This window comes from Coregonus clupeaformis, chromosome 2 (genome assembly GCF_020615455.1).
Source record: "Coregonus clupeaformis isolate EN_2021a chromosome 2, ASM2061545v1, whole genome shotgun sequence".
In the NCBI taxonomy this organism is placed as follows: Eukaryota; Metazoa; Chordata; class Actinopteri; order Salmoniformes; family Salmonidae; genus Coregonus; species Coregonus clupeaformis.
The window spans coordinates 6,712,066-6,736,649 of NC_059193.1; the positions used below are offsets into that span (position 1 = coordinate 6,712,066).

At 42.2% G+C, this 24,584-nt stretch overlaps 2 protein-coding genes and 1 long non-coding RNA gene across 4 annotated transcripts in view; 1 reads left to right on the plus strand and 2 right to left on the minus strand.

The window, feature by feature from the left end:
- Positions 1–5,658, minus strand: part of LOC123492864 (CRACD-like protein) — a 28,505-nt gene extending 22,847 nt beyond the window's left edge. For both annotated transcript variants that reach the window (XM_045226262.1, XM_045226260.1), the window contains exon 1: positions 5,524–5,658. The gene's annotated coding sequence lies outside the window, so the exon portion shown is untranslated. The remainder of the gene's footprint in view (positions 1–5,523) is intronic.
- Positions 5,659–6,686: 1,028 nt separating this feature from the next.
- Positions 6,687–7,883, minus strand: LOC123492869. Its single transcript, XR_006661901.1, has 3 exons — positions 7,707–7,883; positions 7,355–7,394; positions 6,687–7,235 (listed from the first exon to the last, which is right to left on the minus strand). It is a non-coding gene; the product is annotated as an uncharacterized LOC123492869 (long non-coding RNA).
- A 543-nt stretch (positions 7,884–8,426) lies between these two features.
- On the plus strand, positions 8,427–15,826 carry ids (iduronate 2-sulfatase). Its single transcript, XM_045226267.1, has 9 exons — positions 8,427–8,669; positions 9,011–9,147; positions 9,290–9,467; positions 10,008–10,096; positions 10,376–10,576; positions 11,071–11,241; positions 11,558–11,684; positions 12,030–12,203; positions 14,663–15,826. Exons 1-9 carry the CDS (start codon positions 8,594–8,596, stop codon positions 15,190–15,192), a joined length of 1,683 nt encoding a protein of 560 aa, XP_045082202.1. The 5' UTR covers positions 8,427–8,593; the 3' UTR covers positions 15,193–15,826.
- The last annotated feature ends 8,758 nt before the right edge of the window (positions 15,827–24,584 follow it).

Below are 24,584 nucleotides of genomic sequence, written 5' to 3' on the forward strand. Positions count from 1 at the left end.
CAGTACTCCTGTCCCCTCTGTCTGGCCTAGTTTTCTTCTCATGGTGCTGGAAACCTTTTAGAGCTGACCCTTAAAGCGACCCGCTCTGCTCTACCACTTTCCATATGAAAAGAGATCCTGCTGGGTTTTACTGCTAGATGAAACGGTTAAAGGCCCTCTAGTCTGCCTTTTACCTACAGTTGTTACTGTTTTCACAAGGCATTCCTTCCATTCCAAATAATTTGCTGCACAACATGTGTGGGCCGTGAGGACACAAGAGAAAGTATTTATCTGAAGGGTTTAATTGCATGGTGATAAAAAAAAAAAATGAAAGCCACAATTATTTGATTAAGTGTTTTGCTCTTGGCTGTATCCTCTATTGAAAACATGGAATTAGTGCCATGGCTCAATCTGGTTGGTCCTACTGGTCGGCTGGGTGTGGTTTACAAGACTGAGGACAACCGTGACCACTATACTGACCCATGTTAAACTTTGTGGACCAGCTGCCAAAGCCAATAAGCTTTCTTCATGCCAATATGCTTCGAAATATTGCCATATATCATTGTTAGAAAAATTTATGGTCAAGAACAATGCAGATTAAATGTTGCGTTCAATTTGTACAATGAACTGCTACAACAATCCAGAGAGCACTGCAACCTTGATATCTTTATCCTTTAAAATCCATATACAATACCACCTATAAAGACATATACAAGGGGATATTTCTTCAAGATGTGCCGATATACGTTTGCCTGGCTACCGTCCACATCGCTCAGGGCAAACGCCACGCCTCGTTTGGAGCGATTGATAGAGCAGCAGAATTCAATTCAGAATGAGTCATCAGGCAAGATGTAGCCTCAAATTAATAACAAACCTTATCATCCTCTTATCATCAGATAACTAAGGGAGGCTCTTTAAAAGCCATGATGGAACTTCATTGCATTTGTCATTAGTGTGGTGCCCAGTTCTGCTGACATGTACAGTATTTAGGTATTAGGCAGGCCTATAGGTATACTTTATAAAGGAAACTCCTAGGTTGGAGCCCCTGCTTCTGTGTGTCTGGAACATCTGCAGCAAAATGTGATTATTTCCTTTGTTTTCATTCCACACAGTGGGTCAAGTCAACCCGTCTGTCCAGCACCAAACCAGCTCCTACAGGATCAGTGCTCCACCACTGCACTGACACAGGATGCAGGAGAAGGTGTTGTACAATGCAAGGACTGACAAACTTGTTTAAGTTAAATAGATACTGTAGCCTATATACAAATACATTTCGTCACTGTCACCTGATGATGTGTTTGGTCAGTTCTGCCCTCAGGAATGTGGGGGAACATAATTGAGGCACTAGACAAGTAGGCTATGTTCAGCAAGTCAACACTTCAGTTTGCCAAGTAACTCAACTCCTCCACGGAGTTGAGCGCAGACTAGAGTTTTTGAAATGAACCTCCGACTCGCTATACGTTGATACTTCAAAAATGTACATTCTTAAACCCTTACCGTGTACCTATGTTTGTCCTCTGTTATTGCGAGCCTTTCTTTGTTTGCTGAAATACATACTTTTTAATAAAACGTTAATAAAATACAACCACCGACTGTTTCCTTGTTGAGATTCAATAGAGCCCCACAGTGGTGTCAGAATACCCATAAAACCTAGCAGTCAAACAGGGAAATGGTTCCAATCCTTTTTCCACCATTCATTTTTCCCATAGGGAATTTTAGGAACACTTAAAATAAGGGCTGTGTTTCATGTAGGTTTACCCTGGTGTGACGTTTTGATAACCATGTAAATCTCTCTCAGACAAGGTGACTTTTATCAATATATTTAGCTCTATTTACTCTCATACAGTGAGGGAAAAAAGTATTTGATCCCCTGCTGATTTTGTACGTTTGCCCACTGACAAAGACATGATCAGTCTATAATTTGAATGGTAGGTTTATTTGAACAGTGAGAGACAGAATAACAACAACAAAATCCAGAAAAACGCATGTCAAACATTTTACAAATTGATTTGCATTTTAATGAGGGAAATAAGTATTTCACCCCTCTGAAAAACATGACTTAGTACTTGGTGGCAAAACCCTTGTTGGCAATCACAGAGGTCAGACGTTTTTTGTAGTTGGCCACCAGGTTTGCACACATCTCAGGAGGGATTTTGTCCCACTCCTCTTTGCAGATCTTCTCCAAGTCATTAAGGTTTCGAGGCTGACGTTTGGCAACTCGAACCTTCAGCTCCCTCCACAGATTATCTATGGGATTAAGGTCTGGAGACTGGCTAGGCCACTCCAGGACCTTAATGTGCTTCTTCTTGAGCGACTCCTTTGTTGCCTTGGCCGTGTGTTTTGGGTCACTGTCATGCTGGAATACCCATCCACGACCCATTTTCAACGCCCTGGCTGAGGGAAGGAGGTTCTCACCCAAGATTTGACGGTACATGGCCCCGTCCATCCTCCCTTTGATGCGGTTGTCCTGTCCCCGTAGCAGAAAAACACGCCCAAAGCATAATGTTTCCACCTCCATGTTTGATGGTGGGGATGGTGTTCTTGGGGTCATTGGCAGCATTCCTCCTCCTCCAAACATGGCGAGTTGAGATGATGCCAAAGAGCTCGATTTTGGTCTCATCTGACCACAACACTTTCACCCAGTTCTCCTCTGAATCATTCAGATGTTCATTGGCAAACTTCAGACGGGCATGTATATGTGCTTTCTTGAGCAGGGGGACCTTGCGGGCGCTGCAGGATTTCAGTCCTTCACGGCATGGTGTGTTACCAATTGTTTTCTTGGTGACTATGGTCCCAGCTGCCTTGAGATCATTGACAAGATCCTCCCGTGTAGTTCTGGGCTGATTCCTCACCGTTCTCATGATCATTGCAACTCCACGAGGTGAGATCTTGCATGGAGCCCCAGGCCGAGGGAGATTGACAGTTCTTTTGTGTTTCTTCCATTTGCAAATAATCGCACCAACTGTTGTCACCTTCTCACCAAGCTGCTTGGCGATGGTCTTGTAGCCCATTCCAGCCTTGTGTAGGTCTACAATCTTGTCCCTGACATCCTTGGAGAGCTCTTTGGTCTTGGCCATGGTGGAGAGTTTGGAATCTGATTGATTGATTGCTTCTGTGGACAGGTGTCTTTTATACAGGTAACAAGCTGAGATTAGGAGCACTCCCTTTAAGAGTGTGCTCCTAATCTCAGCTCGTTACCTGTATAAAAGACACCTGGGAGCCAGAAATCTTTCTGATTGAGAGGAGGTCAAACACTTATTTCCCTCATTAAAATGCAAATCAATTTATAACATTTTTGACATGCGTTTTTCTGGATTTTTTTGTTGTTATTCTGTCTCTCACTGTTCAAATAAACCTACCATTAAAATTATAGACTGATCATTTCTTTTTCAGTGGGCAAACGTACAAAATCAGCAGGGGATCAAATACTTTTTTCCCTCACTGTATCCGCAATTCATGCAAGACTACAAATCCCTGCAAGCTCCTGCATGTCATCTCTAGCTGACACCTTTGCTAACAGGTATTGTGTCAATTTAAAACTTGCACAATTTAAAGACATTTTGCCAATTTATTCATTACTAACTTTAGCTAACATTACATAGTTCATCCTTTGCCTCGATTCGGCAGTCTTGTCCACATCATCATGGCATTTGTAGTTCTTAATGATAGCAACATTAGCAGCTAATTAGCATTTTATTTTGGGGGGTAAATACAGGTGAATTCCTTGTTTGACCGCTAGAGGAAACAGTCGGTGGTAGCCAGAATAGATTCCGACCCTACGCTTGCTTACAGCTGCCCTGGGGTCAGACAGACTTCCTGTTTATATTAAGACACTGCGGTGCTGGCGCAAGATATTCCTCAGAAAACGTACCCCAATCCAGGGATGAGAAATTGCATTATAGTCAGAATTGTCCCATTATCCAACTATTACACCGAGAAGATTGAACGACTGATGGTTATTTAGCAGTCGTTCAATCTTGGTGTAGCAGTTGAGATAATGGGACAATTCGTAGTACAGCGCCATTTCTCATCCCTGGATTGAGGTACATTTTCCGAGCCATATATATATACTGAATAAAAATATAACCGCAACAATTTCAATTTTACTGAGTTACAGTTCATAAGGAAAGTCAATTGATTAGGCCCTAATCTATGCATTTCACATGACTGGGCAGGGGCGCAGCCATGGGTGGGCCTGGGAGGGCATAGGCCCACCCACTTGGGAGCCAGGCCCACCCAACCAGAATCTGTTTTCCCCACAAAAGGGCTTTATTACAGACAGAAATACTCCCCCTGTTGGACATACTGCCAAATTCTCTAAAACAACGTTGGAGGCGGTTTATGGTAGAGAAATTAACATTCAACTCTCTAGCAACAGCTCTGGTGGACATTCCTGCAGTCAGCATGCCAATTGCACGCTCCCTCAAAACTTGAGACATCTGTGGCATTGTGTTGTGTGACAAAACTGCACATTTTAGAATGGCCTTTTATTGTCCCCATCACAATGTGCACCTGTGTAATGATCATGCTGATTAAACAGCTTATTGATATACCGCACCTGTCAGGTGGATGGATTATCTTGACAAAGGATAAAATGCTCACTAACATGGAAACAAATTTGTGCACAAACTATGAGAGAAATAAGCTTTTTGTGCTTATGGAAAATTCCTGGGATCTTTTATTTCAGCTCTTGAAACATTGGAACAGCACTACACATTGCGTTTATATTTTTGTTCAGTGAAGCTTCGGCTCTGTGGTCTTTTAAGATAAACAGGAAGCCTGTCCGACCCAAGTGCAGCTGTAAGCAAGAGTAGGATTTGAATCTATTCTTGCTGAGTCAGTGGTTGTGTTTGATTAAGGTTTTATTAAAAACTATCGATTTCAGCAAAAAAAAGAAATGCACACAACAACAGAGGACAAACATAGGTACATGGTAAGGGTTTAAGAATTTACATTTTTGAAGTATCAATTTATAGAGTCAGAGGTTCATTTAAAAAAACTCTAGTAGCCTATGCCTCAACTCCGTGGAGGAGTTGAGGTACTTGGCAACAGTGAACAGCCTTTTATATCCCTAGAAAATTAGATGGGGCGTTACGATTTATGTATTCGAATAAGGAATATAAAGTTATTGATGGACAGATCATACCAGAGTTAGCTGCTGGCAATAAGCAACTGGACTAAATTGTATTGACCACACCCTATTGAAACAGCGTAAAAACACTAATCACCATTATCCTTCTGTGTTGCAAAGAGAAGGCAATAATAGGCTATTGAAAAAAAATAAAAAAACGTTGCGTTAAAAATCATTTTAAGAGGACGACGACTCACAAGCTAAAGAGAACATCGGATTATGTCCCAGGAGTTCTTTCAAGTGAGAGGTATATAATTCAGTACCATCGCATCGGTAAAGTTGAAGAAACCATCAACTGAATTCAACAGGCTTTTTGCGAATCTAAAATTGAAAATAACTGGAGCGAACCATATGGAAGATTAGCCTATCAAACAATTGTCTCTAGGTTCGTCTTGAAAGAAAGTGGTACTTACAAACTGAGTTATATATTTCAGAGTATGCAGTCATCCATCAAAGTCAAGAAGACATCGGTGATTTGTGATGATTAGATCTGGCCCATTGAGGTCTCGTGTCTTCAACTAGCCTGCAGCGCTGGAGTACCGCCCATGCTGTCCGCGAGGAAGTCGCCAAATTGTGTGCACCAGTTGACTCACTGGGAATTTGCTTTAGATAAAGATCAACTGTAAAATGAACCACAAACAATTTACCCCAAACAATAATTTAACAATTTAGGCCTACGTTATCAGAGTCAAAGATGATACAACATTGTAAAGTTTACGGGCCCCTGGGAGTCTGAGGCCCCTAGCTATTGCTTCTTCTATTTATGAATTTTCTGGTCAAATTCCCTAATTTTATGTCCATAGATAATCAGTGCTTGACTCGGACTGAAATAGGTGGGTACTCAATTTGGGTGCTGGTACTGCTTATATATAGGTGCAGGAGCTACACAATACTTTTGAGCTAATATTCTATAAGAGGAAGATGGGCTTAAGCAGTGGAAAAGTTGAGGTGCCGGTACTCGGCTCCAGTGAGCTCCTGCCCAAGTCAAACACTGTAGCTAACACATCTGTGCTGGGGAACTTGGAGAATTGATGGGAAAATATGGCCAGCAATGCTCTCTAGTGGTAGCTTTTTTGTATGGATCTTAAATGATATTGGCTGACAATTTGACAAATCTATGCATTATACAAGTTGACCACAACATTTCCAGGATGATTTTATTCAGAAAATAGAAGACATGTATTTGACATTTAAATGTTAGCAATTTGGCATAGTTATCCAAAGAGACTAACAGGCAGGTAAACTAAGTCCAAATAAACAACCACACATCGGTCATTGCAATCAGCTAAAAACTCATCAGTGCTGGAAAGAGATGGAGATATTTTCACCATAGGCAGACTCAAAGACGGATGGTAAAGGCCTACAGTAGGAAGAAACGTAGTAGGAAGTAGAAGTGATCCAGGCTCTGTCATAGCCGGCCGCGACCGGGAGACCCATGTGGCGGCGCACAATTGGCCCAGCGTCGTCCAGGGTAGGGGAGGGAATGGCCGGCAGGGAAGTAGCTCGGTTGGTAGAGCATGGCGTTTGCAACGCCAGGGTTGTGGATTCGATTCACACGGGGGGGGCAAGTATAAAAAAATAATGTATGCACTAACTGTAAGTCGCTCTGGATAAGAGCGTCTGCTAAATGACTAAAATGTAAAATGTAAGTGGTAGGAAGTAGGATTTGGCAACGACGTCATTGGAATAGTCACTCCCAGACTCTTCAATAACCTTTGCTTTTGAACCATTGAGATCTGGCAACGACGTCATTGGAATAGTCACCCCCCAGACTCTTCAATAACCTTGGCGTTTGAACCATTGAGATCTGGCAACGAAGTCATTGGAATAGTCACCCCCCAGACTCTTCAATAACCTTGGCGTTTGAACCATTGAGATCTGGCAACGAAGTCATTGGAATAGTCACCCCCCAGACTCTTCAATAACCCTGGCTTTTGAACCATTGAGATCTGGCAACGACGTCATTGGAATAGTCACCCCCCAGACTCTTCAATAACCTTGGCTTTTGAACCATTGCGATCTGGCAACTACTTCATTGGAATAGTCACACCCCCAGTGGTGCCCATGTCTATTCTCTAATAGGTGCGGACATTTTTGTCCCTGGCATTGTTGGGCGAAATTCCCCCTGAAAAGACAGACAATAGGTTTTTGCCATGGTATCCACAAATTTGCATAAATAACAAACATGCAACTCGTCACTTCTATCAAACTACAGAGTAAAGTGGTGGGTGAGACAATGGGTACCTTTCAGCTGGTGCTCCTTGGGCCATGCTGGGAATTTCGCCTGGATCCCACGGAAAGAAAATATATATAAATCAATCACACCACTTTTTAATGCTTTCCTAAAATACCATTCAAGCCACTGATTATAGCATCACTGCTATTTAAAATCATGAAATGTTATTTTTCTAGCTCCCTGGAGCAATTGTCAAATGCAATGTAATATGAATGAATAGCCTATACATCTATCGAAAAGAGGAATAGGAAGATGCTATTAAAACTTGTCAGATTTCAACAGAAATCCCCTTGGTAATTTCTGCTTCTTCATCCTCACACAATCAACAACACATGCACACAAATCTCAGTGCCAACCAACCTGCATGAGCCCAAAGCCGTTCCCAAGGTCTTCCCAGCCATGGTCCAAATGAATGGAAGTAAATGGTAGTGGAAACGCCTTTAGCGTAAATATTGATACACTAACCATCATATCGAAGTTAAATTTGGAGTCACACGATGATATGGTGTGTGTATCAATAGCCTATCAAGGGTCTTATTCTGGTGACATGATGATCGATGCTTGACTGCCGTTTGACAAATAAAAATATTATCGCTCTTATCCATAATATTCTCATCATGTAGATAGCCAACCCGCACAGCCGACCCGCAGTGCATCTGCGAGCTGTTGGCACATGTGCTATTTAACAACAGCTTTTGTGACAAAACTATCTGTAGAGTTGAAAATGCGATGGAAACACATTGTACTTTAGATTTTTATTCCGTACATGAAAATTTAAGCAAAAAAGTACATTGTGATTATTACGTCATCACGCACTGCTTTTTATCTGCAACAAGTCCATTTGGTGAAAACATACCACTGGTGGGAAAATTCACATTTTCTTTATGCGGATTCTTGAATATTCGCATAAAAATCCGTCGCCAATTGGATAGAAAGGTAGCTACTCACTGATTTTATTTGTATATAATAATTTTGTGCATATTGAAAATGACAAGTTTACCAGTCAACTGCATAAATAAAGGCGGGGCGTCTAAGTTTCAGAGCATGACGTTGCCTTTCCAACGACCAATGGAAACAGAGAGAGGGGAGGTCCTTTCAGCCAGGAAGGTATTTCAGCAGACACAATGCGATCGATATTTTGACACAGTGAATAATTGTCGCGTGTGTATATGCCCATGCAATACCATTATAGAACACGTACGAGCTACATTAGCTTACCATCTTCTTAGCAACTGTGTTGCCGCACGATGTCCCTGTCTGTCCAGAAATCATTTTGGTTCCTGATTCTGTGTATTTTCTCTCATGACGTTGTTGCAAGAAGAGGTAACTAACTTTTCGAAAACCTTTATAATAACCCAACATCAACAAGAAGCGATTTTTGAAAGGCATCTATGTGAAAACGTATAATTGCTCAGTAACATTGTTGCAATTTAGTTATGTTGCTCAATGTCTGTCGTTTGTTCAAAGCTTGCTACGTAGCTGATTTTAAGGCGGGGCAACTATGGCTGCGTTTACACAGGCAGCCGAATTCTGATATTTTGCAAGATTATTGGCAAAATACCTGATCTGATTGGTCAAAAGACCAATTAGTAGAAAATGATTCAGAATTGGGCTGCCTGTGTAAACGCAGCCATTGTAACCTTGACTAATTTGTTTTTCTTTAGTTAGGCGCAATGTTCTCTTCATCATGGCTGATGATTTGAGACCAACATTAGGATGCTACGGGGATCCTGTTGTAAAGTCACCAAACATTGATCAACTTGCCTCTAAAAGTAATGTATTTCACAACGCATATGCCCAGGTACGCCTATAACAGATAAAGATAAGTGATTTAACGCTGTAGCCCAAGCCTACTTTAGTTGGCAATCCGTTCTCTACCAATGATTGTAACTATATAAATTCATCTCCCATTTGTCTTGATCTTTCTGTCATTCAATTTGTAGCAAGCAGTGTGTGGACCAAGTCGGACCTCCTTACTAACAAGTCGTAGACCTGACACAACCCGGTTATATGACTTTAATTCCTACTGGCGAGTACATGCGGGAAACTACACCACTCTCCCTCAGTACTTCAAGTCAAAGGGCTACACCACCATGTCGGTTGGAAAGGTTTTTCACCCAGGTTAAAGGAATCCTAGCCATTTGTCAGCATGTTGACATTTATTGGGATGAGTCTTTTCCTGGATGCTGAGCGGTTTCCACTAGATGGGCCAGCCGCAATGTCAAAATTGGCTATATAGTAAACAAAATACATAACACATTTTTGTTTTGGTCTTAATTGAAGGTTAGGCATAAGGTTAGCATTGTGGTTAGGTTTCAAATCTGATGACTTTGTGGCTAGGCCAACTGGTGATCACACAGCAGAGCTGCCTCCAGGACAAGATTCATCCCAATAAATGCCAACCTGCCGTTTGTCTTAACCCTACTTAATATGTTAGCGCTTGGTGTATTCTTATCAGTCTACATTGAAAAATGAGTAACAATTATCGTGTTTTCCTCAGTGTCCACTGTGTTCAATGTTTTAAAATGCCTTACTGCTTAATTTGTGCAGTATCTCGTCATGTGACGTGAGTCTATCAAATTGCCAGAGGCTGTTTCTCATGTCTTCTTAATCCTCCTTAGTCTGTTGTGCTAATATCACTGTTATGTGCTTGTGTTGAAGGCATAGCCTCTAATCACTCGGATGATTACCCGTACAGCTGGTCTGTACCTCCTTATCATCCTCCCTCTTTCAAGTATGAAAATATGAAGGTCAGTGTTTGCCTTGACTGCTGCCATAACTCTCTAGTCTACAGATGCTTTAGCCATGTATGGCTTAAATGTTGTCGGTATACTGAATTAATTCCATTCAGTATACAGACATTAATTTTAGGATATAAATGGCTACAGATGCTTATGGCTGTTGTCTGATTTGAGCCCTCTGTGTATTATGTCAAATCTAACTGCCTAATATAAGATGTTTCTCATGCATTTGAACAAATTCCAAAAGGTTAAATGTTTAGCATGAGCGAAATGTATTGCTTTGTTTAGGTTTGCAAGGGCAGTGATGGCAAACTGCATGCCAACCTGCTGTGCTCTGTGAATGTGTCCGAAACCCCTCTGGGGACACTGCCTGACATGGAGAGCACAGAGGAAGCCATCAGGCTGCTCAAGTCCACCAGAGATTCTGACAAACATTTCTTTCTGGCTGTTGGATTCCACAAACCTCACATTCCCTTCAGAATCCCACAGGTACTGCAGCTGCCTGGCTTACTTCATAACACCAGGAGTGGTTAAACCAGGGTTTCCCAAACTCTGTCCTCAGGTCCCAAGGGGTGCACATTTTGGTTTTTGCCCTAGCACTACACAGCTGACTCAAATAATCAAGCTTTGATCATTTGAATCAGCTGTTTTATTTATTTTTATTTCACCTTTATTTAACTAGGTAAGCCAGTTGAGAACAAGTTCTCATTTACAACTGCGACCTGGCCAAGATAAAGCAAAGCAGTGCGGTAAAAACAACAACAACTGTGTAGTGTTAGGGCAAAAAACATAACGTTCACTCCTTGGGGTCCCGAGGACCGAGTTTGGGAAATGCTGGGTTAAACCATGACATAGATTAGCAATACTTACTGTTCTCTCAATAGAATGTAGATGGTATGATTTGTAACATACTGATGAAACTGCCTTTGCACTTGGAAAATGTAATTTAATTCCTAAATTGCCTAACTCTTTGTGTGTATTAGGAGTTCTTGACACTCTATCCCCTGGATAAGATTACCCTGGCTCCAGATCCTGATGTTCCTAAAGGCCTCCCCAGCGTGGCCTACAATCCCTGGACTGACATCAGGAAAAGGGAAGATGTCCAAGCGCTAAACATCAGCTTCCCATATGGGCCAATCCCAAAGGATTTCCAGGTTGGTTAGGTGTAGTTTCCTGATTTTGTAGGAGCAAGGTATCTTTTCTATATGGTTTTCAATGTGGCTCTAGATGGTTGAAGCACAACTGGAAGCAAATAAATCCACCAATCTGTTACACGATAGCTGCACGTTAGAGAGTGTCACTTGGGGAAAAAGGCCCCTATGACAGGTCAAATCAAATAGAGGCGATATGATGCAGACAAATGGTGAACTATTTAAACGCTTTTACAAAAATCTATACAGGTAGAAGCAGCATATTATACTTCAGCAGGTTGCATATTATTCATGACTATAGTATAAATGTTTGATTCAGCTCCAGATTCGACAGCACTATTATGCGTCTGTGTCATACATGGACTCCCAAGTGGGCCGGTTGTTGAATGCTCTGGATGATCTGGGACTGGCTGAAGACACTGTTGTGGTCTTTACATCTGACCATGGTAAGTAAACTCTTCGTTCTGTTTCAATACATTATGTACTGTAGAAAGAAATCTGCTGCATACATCACTGCTGTCTAGCCTATAATGGTTTGTCAGTGGCATTGACTTTTCAACAGGTAAATTGCTTTTGTAGTTCTTTGTCCACTAGATGGGGATGTGACATCAAAATTCTGCCTTTACTCTCCTGAAGCCTCAAGCTTGGATCCATTCAAAGCATATGTCGACTTTACTATGAACTGTTTCTTTATGCATGTTGCATAGCGATAATTAAATGTTTATAGTCTCATTGTTTAAATACATTGGCGTTTAGTTATGTATTTGTAATATGATTCATTTCTCTTACAGGATGGTCACTAGGGGAGCATGGGGAATGGGCCAAATACAGCAACTTTGACGTGGCCACTCGCGTTCCCCTAATGTTCTACGTAGCGGGTATGACTGCAGTCCGTCCTTGGCCAGAGGACGAGACCTTTCCCTACATGGATGTGTTTGGCCCAACACAGCATCACTTCACACAAGGTATACTATACACTCCTATAGTCAATAACTAGTTTTCATTCCTCGTGCACTTTTGTTTCATTGATCTGGCAAGACGTGATGATGATAGCAGTATGGTGGAAACTATCCAGTTATTTTTTTCTCTATCAGTGGTAGTGAAGGAGGATGCCATTAGGAAGATTCAATTGCATACTCCTCTCCCCTTGTCTCCTTCTCAAAACCCATTGGCGGAGAAGGTCAGAGGGGAGAGACCTCTGGCTTTCTCATCCAATGGGTTTTTAAGAAGGAGAGGATGTGAGGAGTAATGAATTGAGATCTTCCCATTCAGTAAATGGGCTGCGTTTAGACGGGCATTTCAATGCTGATATTTTTCTCACTAATTGGTATTTTGACCTATCAGATCAGCTCTGGAAAAAGAGCTGATGTGAAAAGACCTATTGTGATTGGTCAGAAGACCTAGTAGTGAAAACAATATCAGAATTGGGCTGGCTGTGTACAGTGGGGAGAACAAGTATTTGATACACTGCTGATTTTGCAGGTTTTCCTACTTACAAAGCATGAAGAGGTCTGTCATTTTTACCATAGGTACACTTCAACTGTGAGAGACGTAATCTAAAACAAAAATCCAGAAAATCACATTGTATGATTTTTAAGTAATTAATTAGCATTTTATTGCATGACATAAGTATTTGATACATCAGAAAAGCAGGACTTAATATTTGGTACAGAAACCTTTGTTTGCAATTACAGAGATCATACGTTTCCTGTAGGTCTTGACCAGGTTTGCACACACTGCAGCAGGGATTTTGGCCCACTCCTCCATACAGACCTTCTCCAGGTCCTTCAGGTTTCGGGGCTGTCGCTGGGCAATACGGACTTTCAGCTCCCTCCAAAGATTTTCTATTGGGTTCAGGTCTGGAGACTGGCTAGGCCACTCCAGGATGTTGAGATGCTTATTACGGAGCCACTCCTTAGTTGCCCTGGCTGTGTGTTTCGGGTCGTTGTCATGCTGGAAGACCCAGCCACGACCCATCTTCAATGCTCTTACTGAGGGAAGGAGGTTGTTGGCCAAGATCTCGCGATACATGGCCCCATCCATCCTCCCCTCAATACGGTGCAGTCGTCCTGTCCCCTTTGCAGAAAAGCATCCCCAAAGAATGATGTTTCCACCTCCATGCTTCACGGTTGGGATGGTGTTCTTGGGGTTGTACTCATCCTTCTTCTTCCTCCAAACACGGCGAGTGGAGTTTAGAACAAAAAGCTCTATTTTTGTCTCAGACCACATGACCTTCTCCCATTCCTCCTCTGGATCATCCAGATGGCATCATTGGCAAACTTCAGACGGGCCTGGACATGCGCTGACTGGAGCAGGGGGACGTTGCGTGCGCTGCAGTATTTTAATCCATGACGGCGTAGTGTGCTACTAATGGTTTTCTTTGAGACTGTGGTCCCAGCTCTCTTCAGGTAATTGACCAGGTCCTGCCGTGTAGTTCTGGGCTGATCCCTCACCTTCCTCATGATCATTGATGCCCCACGAGGTGAGATCTTGCATGGAGCCCCAGACCGAGGGTGATTGACCGTCATCTTGAACTTCTTCCATTTTCTAATAATTGCGCCAACAGTTGTTGCCTTCTCACCAAGCTGCTTGCCTATTGTCCTGTAGCCCATCCCAGCCTTGTGCAGGTCTACAATTGTATCCCTGATGTCCTTACACAGCTCTCTGGTCTTGGCCATTGTGGAGAGGTTGGAGTCTGTTTGATTGAGTGTGTGGACAGTTATCTTTTATACAGGTAACGAGTTCAAACAGGTGCAGTTAATACAGGTAATGAGTGGAGAACAGGAGGGCTTCTTAAAGAAAAACTAACAGGTCTGTGAGAGCTGGAATTCTTACTGGTTGGTAGGTGATCAAATACTTATGTCATGCAATAAAATGCAAATTAATTACTTAAAAATCATACAATGCGATTTTCTGGATTTTTGTTTTAGATTCCGTCTCTCACAGTTTAAGTGTACATATGATAAAAATTACAGACCTCTACATGCTTTGTAAGTAGGAAAACCTGCAAAATCGGCAGTGTATCAAATACTTGTTCTCCCCACTGTAAATGCAACCTTTGAGACACACTTCTATTCTTCTGTCTCTAAAAGTCATTCTTCCCCAGGACAGATTATTGGGAGAAGTTTGTGCTCCACTATGGCTGCATTTACACAATTCTGATCTTTTTCAGAGCTGATCTCATTGGTCAAAATGGCAATTGGTGAAAAACATCAGCATTAGGCTGCCTGTCTAAAAGCAGCCTATGTAACATTGTTATTCCCCATTAATAATCAAATCAAATCAAATCAAATTTTATTGGTCACATGCGCCGAATACAACAGGTGCAGACATTACAGTGAAATGCTTACTTACAGCCCTTAACCAACAGTTAGTAGACTATCGGTTGTGGGGCTGTGACTCACTCTACCTCTCTTCTCCACAGGAGGAACGGAGAGCAATGTGAACGAGCTGCTAGATGTCTTCCCCACCGTGTCCGTCCTGGCTGGGCTGAAGCCCCCACTCCCCTGTCCCGACAACTCCTTCAACGTGGAGGTCTGCACAGAGGGACAGAACCTGGCCTACACCTTCAACCACAACAACAGCAGGAACTCTGAGGCCATTGCCTGCAGCCAGTACCCCCGGCCCGCAGACACCCCCCAGGAGAACTCTGACCTGCCCGACCTGAAGGACATCCGGATAATGGGCTATTCTCTGCGCTCCTGGGACTATCGCTTCACCCTGTGGGTGGGCTTCGACCCTGCTAGCTTCCAGGCTAACCTGTCAGACGTGCACGGTGGGGAGCTGTACCTCCTGGAGGAAGACCCAGGCCAGGACCACAACCTGTATAACAGCTCTGAGCACAGCCTGCTCCTCCGCAAGCTGAGCCAGAGCCATCAGCAGCCCTGGGCCCAGACCCTCAAACAACACCTCCTATACCTCACTGCAGGGACCAAATCTAAAGGGATGGCATGATGCTTTGTTTGGGTAATGAACTATTTATAAGGGAAGGTCTTCATTTTTGCTGTATTCATAAGGGATGTTTCCATTGTAGGCAAGTACCTGGAACTAGATTATGATTCACATTTTCTTTAGGTAGTTTGTAGTTAGGATATTATGTACTGTAGGTTAACCAATCTACAATACAGGGATTTAAGGTGCAAGCATTATCTTAGCATTTCTGAATGTTGGTGGTAACATTCAATGGCAAGGATTTGACTCGAGCTCTAAATTGAACATAAAATGAGCTCCATGGAAACCACCAAGATCACTCCCTTTGATCCCTGTTCACTGGTTATTAGTATGCTAGGTTTGAGACGAGTAGATTTATTTTGCAAGCATGAAGTATGATTTCCTAAGGGACTGTAACAAACTGCAATGGTGAAATGCATTATATAGCCTATTCTTTCACCTAGGGAAAAGATGACAAATCACTTGGATTTGTTGGTCATTAGGGCCAACATGGGGAGGTCTTGGTGAACATGCTGTACTGTAAAACTATCCACTTTCATGCTTTGCACATAGATGTTATTTATTGACACTGTATAGATATTTTTTTGAAATATGTTGTACAAGTATATGCATTTCAAAATGTATCCAATCCAAATAAGCTTGTCTCTTTTTTTGTCTGGAATATATTCTTGTTAATGTACAGCAGGGGTGGATCCTTGGGGACCACAATGTATTCAGCGCCAGTAGACAGGCTTCATTGCCAGCTGGGCCGGAAAATTCCACTGTCTTGTTTTTTTTGCAGTCTGAAAGCGAGGTCAGTCCAGTTGGAGATGGATCCATGGGCTGATTGAAGCTGATATTTTAATTGCTTGCGCCAAAGGGGAATTGCATTTGTGCTCAAACTTTATCTGTGATTTTTAATTCTGTTTCAACTCCTGTTTCCAAGTTCTGCTAGAAAATGTTCCCCATTTAGTTTTCTTGCTCAGTGTCTTTCAGCTCCCAGACAGTGTGTTATAAGGAGAGAATGTGCATCTCCTCAGATGTAATGTTGGCCCAAAGTAATTTCTTACTACTCAAATAGTCCTTTTTACAAATACGTTGATTGTTCACTACTTATTTAGTAAGCGTGGGTCTACTGAAGTTGTGTCATTTAATTCCTTTTAGATGAAACCTCAAATGTAGTGCATACACTAAAATGGGTTAAGTTTACTATGTTAAGCACTGACACTCAACCTTGAGTTGTACCACCGTCATGATGTAATAGGGCAGAGCTTTATTCACTCACACAGGAATGTAATTGCCCTTAAGTAGACAAACATTAACTGAAAGATAATAATAATGTGACCTAATGCTGATGGATGACGGGCATTAACCATGCAAACCTTTTAATATGATTACAAACAAGGGATCAATGTGGATGTGGTCAGGGATCACGGCTTAAGATAATTATTGATCTGACACAACCACCATGTGATATCAGTGTGTGTGTTGTAAAGAATACCCATCTCATCCCAGGGTTGGTTTTGAAAGTCACATGCAGATTGGTTGGTTGTGTTTAGGAATCAAGCCCCATTTGTTAGAGGATTTAACAAATCCATATCAAATTAGTGTCACTTTATTGTCTTGTTGATTCAGATGCACCTTCTTAGGGTAACAGGTAATGGCAATTTATTCATGGGAAACATGCTCGAAAACGATCATCAATAATTAATGAATTGAGAGAATGTTGCTGAAAGACAAATCTTTGTTTTGGAAACTCCACTCCCAAGTTGGAGCAGCAGGACCTGCTGGAGGATGGAGAGTAAAGATGAGTTATTATCTGCCTATTGTCGGGCCCATGAAAGCCAGCTGGACTGTGTTAGGAACTAGTCTGACAACTATTACACTGGCAATCAGAGAGACTTGGAGATCATGAGCAAGCTCTCTCTCATAATGAAGTGGAAATTCTTTTGAACGTTGTCTGTCTGGTATGGAGATTGGTTATGGCTCACAGCAACTATTCATAACAACTGGTCTACATCAGCAATTCAATATGAACTCAGATTTACAAAAATGCCCAATGTTATGTTCTATGTTTAATCATTGATTTAGTTGATGTTGTTTGTCTGCCCTTGCCTCCATAATATGGTAATTAGAAACTATATTATTTCTCAAACTCAAGACTACATTATACATACAGTATTTCATTGCATGGAATGCACTATGTCTCGAGGGCAAACGTGCCTGGTCATTGTAGCTTGGCTGAGAGGAGCAGCTGGTACACAGTGTTTAGTTCCAGAGGGTGTTGTGCTGTAGGACATGGCTGGTACACAGTGTTTAGTTCCAGAGGGTGTTGTGCTGTAGGACATGGCTGGTAGACAGTGTTTAGTTCCAGAGGGTGTTGTACTGTAGGACATGGCTGGTAGACAGTGTTTAGTTCCAGAGGGTGTTGTGCTGTAGGACATGGCTGGTAGACAGTGTTTAGTTCCAGAGGGTGTTGTGCTGTAGGACATGGCTGGTACACAGTGTTTAGTTCCAGAGGGTGTTGTGCTGTAGGACATGGCTGGTAGACAGTGTTTAGTTCCAGAGGGTGTTGTACTGTAGGACATGGCTGGTACACAGTGTTTAGTTCCAGAGGGTGTTGTGCTGTAGGACATGGCTGGTACACAGTGTTTAGTTCCAGAGGGTGTTGTGCTGTAGGACATGGCTGGTACACAGCGGTGCTTCAGTGAATGGTGTGGCTGAACCCCAGTGTGGCAGATATTACAGCCCAGGATCTGATGCCCTTCATCTGGCCTAGTGAGGGAGAGTGCCAGCCAGGCCAGCAGAGAGACTATGCCCCCCTCCTCCCCCCCCTGTTCCATCACCCCCTATCTCCTGGCACAGTGGAGCTGAGATGTTGCCCACATCCAGAGCAGAGGTCTGTCTCAGTAGTGAACATGTAGACAGCTGTGTTTAACAGAGCTTTCTGGGATAGGAGACAAGTGGTCAGTACTATGCTCTCAGCATACAGTAGCAATAAGGGGAGATTTCAGTGTTAAATGGATGGCTTCCAAAACCCCTTGTACAATGCTTTTGTTTGTAAGATTATATATATACTGAACAAAAATATAAACGCAGCATGCAACAATTTCAAAGGTTTTACTGAGTTACAGTTCATATAAGGAAATTAGTCAATTGAAATAAATTCATTAGGCCCTTTTCAATGGATTTCACATGACTGGGCAGGGGCGCAGCCATGGGTGGGCCTGGGAGGGCATAGGCCCTTGGGAGCCAGGCCCAGACAATCAGAATGTTTTTTTCCCCCACCAAAGGGCTTTATTACAGACCGAGGTCCAGGGCTGGCGTGGTTATACATGGTCTGCAGTTGTGAGGCCAAATTCTCTAAAACAATATTGGAGGCGGCTTATGGTAGAGAAATCAACATTCAATTATCTGGCAACAGCTCTGGTGGACATTCCTGCAGTCAGAATGCCAATTGCATGCTCCCTCAAAACTTGAGACACCTGTGGCATTGTGTAGTGTGACAAGACTGCACATTTTAGAGTGGCATTTTATTGTCCCCAGCACAAGGTGCACCTGTGTAAAGATCACGCTGTTTAATCAGCTTCTTGACATGCCACACCTGTCAGGTGGATGGATTATCTTCGCAAAGGAGAAATGCTAATTACCAGTGATGTATACAAATTTGTGCACAACATTTTTGAGAAATAAGCTTTTTGTGCTTATGGAAAACTTCTGGGATCTTTTATTTCAGCTCATGAAACATGGGACCAACACTTGCGTTTATATTTTTGTTAATTGTAGTTTCAAATGGATATGATATGACTGTATCACAGGAGGTTGGTGGCGCCTTAATTGGGGAGGATGGGCTCGTGGTAATGGCTGGAGCGGAATTAGTGGAATGGTATCAAATACATCAAACACATGGTTTGATGCCATTCCATTTGCTTCATTCCAGCCATTATTATGAGCCGTCCTCCCCTCAGCAGCTTCCACTGGACTATATGTATGCCAAGAAACCTCCACTTACACTATTGTACTTGTCAGTCCTTTAACTAGACCTACTATCGGTGACTCTGTTTACCCGACTGTTTGTGTATTTAATGAGAATAACTTCAAAGATGCATAATTCATCATTTTTTACCTCCTTTTCTACTGACAGCTGCCATATGTTTAATTTCTGTCATAATCATCTCCATGGAGATGCATTACAGAGTAAAACAGATCCAGAGTTGACGCTCCATGTGAAAACATTCCATATCAGACAATGAAGTCAAGTTACTGATAAAACCCACTAAGATTTTTATACAAACATAATATTGCTGTCTGAAATTGTTATTCAAATGTTTATGACAATATCAATTAATATGCAAATGTCTTTTTTTGTGGTAAATAGGTTTTACGCATAAAGATGACCCAATTTCCAAAACCTGTCGATCTACTTAAATTATTCCATTAATTCTATAGTTTCTACTAGGGTGCTATGTGAGAGTATCTCACTGGACCTTAGGGACACTGGGAGGAGAAGGACTTGAGGTGTAAGATCATTACCCCAAGGTTCAGTCCCTCCTCTCCTCCCTCTATCCTCAGCATGGTGATGTGGGGGTCTGTGCCCTTCAGACTGCCATCTGCTGTGATGTGCTGTTATCTCCGATGGTACAGGGCCATCTGTTCACACTTTACCAAGTCAGAGAAGGAGGTGCTGGTAATGGTGCAGGCAGGGTGCTAAAACAGGAATCAGAGAAGGTGGTGTTGGTGGTGGTGCAGGCAGGGTGCTAAAACAGGAATCAGAGAAGGTGGTGTTGGTGGTGGTGCAGGCAGTGCTAAAACAGGAATCAGAGAAGGAGGTGCTGGTAATGGTGCAGGCAGGGTGCTAAAACAGGAATCATAGAAGGTGGTGCTGGTAATGGTGCAGGCAGGGTGCTAAAACAGGAATCAGAGAAGGTGGTGTTGGTGGTGGTGCAGGCAGGGTGCTAAAACAGGAATCAGAGAAGGTGGTGTTGGTGGTGGTGCAGGCGGTGCTAAAACAGGAATCAGAGAAGGTGGTGTTGGTGGTGGTGCAGGCGGTGCTAAAACAGGAATCATAACGACATGAGTTAGAATGAGGACACTACTTCTGAAAAAACACTGGCTAATCATAATAATACTCATAATAATAATAATAATAATAATAATAATATGAGGCTGTGGAATTAGAGGGAGATGCATCCCAGGGGCATTGCTAGATTCCTTAAATCACTCCAGCACATTAAGTGTAAAGAAATAGTTGTATATCACACTGCTGCTTTAAAGGACAGCTAGCCGCTTCTGTCTTAAACATACAATTAAAATAGCTTTTGTGGTGGTGGAACTGTGAAAATTACAGCACAGCATTACAGCACATAGCCATGATGTAATTGGTGGAAATGCATCATTTATTTTTGCAGCAGCAGCTCAATCATCAAGGGAAGACTATCCAATATATTATTGAAAGAATGAAAGTATGGCTACAAAATATGATTTATACAATACACAGTTATTGTTGAGAAAAATAACATCCTAATGGGAGTAGTGAAATGTTTATATCAATTTGCAGCCTGTGATAAATGTCATCGCCTAAATCTAAGCTGAGGAGACTGATTCCCTCTCATTAATTTGGTACAAACTCATTTGCATTATTCAGCCAAACATAAATACGTATTTTCTAATTGAAGAAGAACATGTTTCCATCACACTGCATGGTTTGGTGTTACTCGTCTGTACAGTATATAGTCACATTGTGACATATGAGATGCTTCATTTTTCCCTGTCAGGTAGATGAGATAACACAGTCATGAATGATGGGAGATTTCATCTTCAATAAACAGGGATCGAGAGTGAAAGGTTGATTGTGACTCATTAGTGACGGTAAGAGAAGTGTCTATACTGTGACAGGAACATAGCTACTATCACTGGGACACTACGCTGAGAATGACATAGGGGACCTGGAGGGACTGGTGTTCATTATCTGTTCCTCTGAGTGGATGCTGTTTGATCTGGTGGGATTTCTATCTCATATATAATTGCCATTGGTGCAACATGACCTTGTGCTCATCCATTTAGGCCCAGTCCCCTTTTAATATTTTAAGAATCCTTTTAAAACATCTTATGCATGCTGGTGTATACTAGAGTTCATCCTCTAAGCAGGCTTGCCCAGAGGGGACAATTATCAAGCAGACACTTTACATTTTCTCTGCTTCTGTGCTGGAGGTGTCTCCCTTTTGCAACTTGTAATAAACCAGATAGATTTTGTATGAACTACGACTGCTCTCCTTTTTGTTCAACTGGACATCCCTATTACACACTTCTTCTTCAACTGGGATACATTGCACAGGGACACCACTCTGAGGATGCATAGGAGACCTGGAGTCCCTTTATAACATATTATCCTGCATAGGAGACCTGGAGTCCCTTCATAACATGTTGTCCTGCATAGGAGACCTGGAGTCCCTTTATAACATGTTATCCTGCATAGGAGACCTGGAGTCCCTTCATAACATGTTATCCTGCATGACGCTGGAGTATAACGAGTCCATCCTTTAAAAGCTCACCCAGAGGGGACGTGTCTGAAAGAAGGAAAATTGAGTAAAAACATGTATTTCTTCCTCAGGAAAAGGATACACTGTATCAATTGAAAATACCCCCTCTACTATTTCATGATCAGTGGAATGGTTCATAAGAAAATTTACAATAGTTTGAAAATATTAAATCAATTATCAGGCAGACATTTGAGGAATTTATTGATCTCAGATCCCTATACATGACACAATAGGCAATATGTTTAGTAAGGACCCCATGAGTCAATATATGTTAGAATCACCTTTGGCAGCGATTACAGTTGAGTCTTTCTGGGTAAGTCTCTAAAGCCTTGTTCACACTGCAGGCTTTCATGCTCAAATCAGTTTTGTTTTTCAAATCCGTTTTGGACTACTGACTGTCCAAACAGCAAGTTACAAATAACCAAATCTGATTTGTGTGTGTTCAGACAGCAGTCATTTGCTGACAAGGCTATGCTAGTTGTCATAGTAACGACAGGTGTGCATTCAGTGGTATAGGCTGATTGGTGGTGGTGTTCCTGCGTCCTATCACAATGCCTGCCATGGACGTTGCTTTGAATGTTAAGAATCATAATGTAAGAACACTTTTAAAGCCTCATAAAATAATCCAACTTTCAAAACAAGTCATTTTTGACTAGCCACAGCAGTCAACTAGCTAGCTAGGTAGCTGTTTAGCTTTCCAGCAAATTCACTAATTTGTTTGTAAACAATTAACAAGCTAGTTAGCTACCACATGTTCTTGTCAAACTGTCAACAGAATGAGTAGCTAGCAAGGAACATAATAGGCTGAATAATAGTCTAAAAACCACTTGAGGGCAAATAAATCAGATTTGACCGTTCAGACACAAGTCACATGGCAGGAATCTGATTTTTATCTGACTTCAAACCACCTACAAAGGTGGTTGGAAATGTGGCTTGAAATATCCGATTCCATATACTTTTTGGCTGTTCAGATTGCAGGAACAACAACAGATTTGAGACGGATATGCAAAAAAAATGGATTTCAGTCACTTCGAACTGCGAATGTGAACAAGGCTTAAGCTCCTTCCACACCTGGATTGTGCAACATTTGCCCATTAGCCTTTTAAAAATTCTATAAGCTCTGTCATATTCGTAGTTGATTATTGCTAGACAACCATTTTCAGGTCTTGCCATAGATTTTCAAAACTGTAACTCGGCCACTCAGGAACATTTACTGTCTTCTTGGTAACCAACTCCAGTGTATATTTGGCCTTGTGTTTTAGGTTATTGTCCTGCTGAAAGGTGAATTAATCTCCCAGTGTTTGGTGAAAAGCAAATTGAACCAGGTTTTCCTCTAGGGTTTTGCCTGTGCTTAGCTCCATTCCGTTAATTTTTTATCCTGAAAAACTCCCAGTCTTTAACGATTACAAGCATACCCATAACATGATGCAATCCACCACTATGCTTGAAAATATGGAGAGTGGTACTCAGTAATGTGTTGTATTGGATTTGCCCCAAACATAACACTTTGTATTCAGGACAATTTTTTTGTCATAACAAAAGGGTGGAATACTTATTGACTCAAGACATTTCATTTTGATATTATGGGGTATTGTGTGTAGGCCAGTAACACAAAATCTCTATTGAATCAATTTTAAATTCAGGCTGTAAGCCTGTAACAAAACAAAATGTGGAAAAAGTCAAGGGTGTGAATACTTTCTGAAGGCACTGTATGTGACAGTGGCCATGCAATTGACTTTTGGTTTTAAATTGATTTGAAGATAATGTGGTTGAGCTACCAACCAGCATCCAATTCCCTTCACTCTCATCCCTGCCCATATGAATGATGTTCTGTCCTCACGCTAGCACAGCAGGACATGGCTAACATGCCGTCTGTGGAATGATGTTCTGTCCTCACGCTAGCACAGCAGGACATGGCTAACATGCCGTCTGTGGAATGATGTTCTGTCCTCACGCTAGCACAGCAGGATATGGCTAACATGCCGTCTGTGGAATGATGTTCTGTCCTCACGCTAGCACAGCAGGACATGGCTAACATACCGTCTGTGGAATGATGTTCTGTCCTCACGCTAGCACAGCAGGACATGGCTAACATGCCGTCTGTGGTATAAGTGAACCAGAGCCCAGATGAACAGGCTGGGAATGTGATTAAAATCACTTTATTGGTCAATTGCACACAAGGTCCAACCAAAATTTGACTTATGCTTTTAACCCAACCCCTCTGAAAGACATACAGTATAGATGTTTTGGAGAGGTGCAGGGGGGCGTTCACACTGGGCGCCCAGGGAGGTGAAGTGCCTTACTGAAGGGCACAACAGCAGGCAATGGGCCCCGTGTAGCTCAGTTGGTAGAGCATGGCGCTTGCAACGCCAGGGTTGTGGGTTCGATTCCCACGGGGGGCCAGTATAAAATAAAAAAATAAATGTATGTATGCACTAATTGTAAGTCGCTCTGGATAAGAGTGTCTGCTAAATGACTAAAATGTAAAATGTAATGGCAACTAGGATTTGATACCAGCAACCCTCTGGTTGCCAGCTCACTTACCGTTAGATTTTTCCAGTCGGACCAGGGATTTGAACTGGCAACCCTCTGGTTGCTGGCTTGGCTCGCCTCCCTAACCGCTAGGCTACCAGCCACCCCAGGGTGACTGTGACAGAGGCCACCCTCTTTCTAATGGCACTTCAAACTGTTCCTGAACAGGGTCACTCCTCCGGCAGAGCAGAGACAAGACAGTATGATTAGCAAGTCCCTGAATCTGATTATGTCCTTCGCTCATTATCAACCTCTTTCCTAGCGCCAAGTGTGATCATTACAACTGAAAGCAATAGAAATGCCAGTGACTCAAAAAACAATCACTTAAATGGCATTGGAGTATCT

Coding starts and splice junctions, on each gene's coding strand:
- ids (XM_045226267.1), top strand. CDS start 8,594: ATGTCCCTGTCTGTCCAGAAATCATTTTGGTTCCTGATTCTGTGTATT. Junction 10,577..11,070: donor TTCCCTTCAGAATCCCACAG/GTACTGCAGCTG, acceptor TGTGTGTATTAG/GAGTTCTTGACACTCTATCC. Junction 11,242..11,557: donor CAATCCCAAAGGATTTCCAG/GTTGGTTAGGTG, acceptor TGTTTGATTCAG/CTCCAGATTCGACAGCACTA.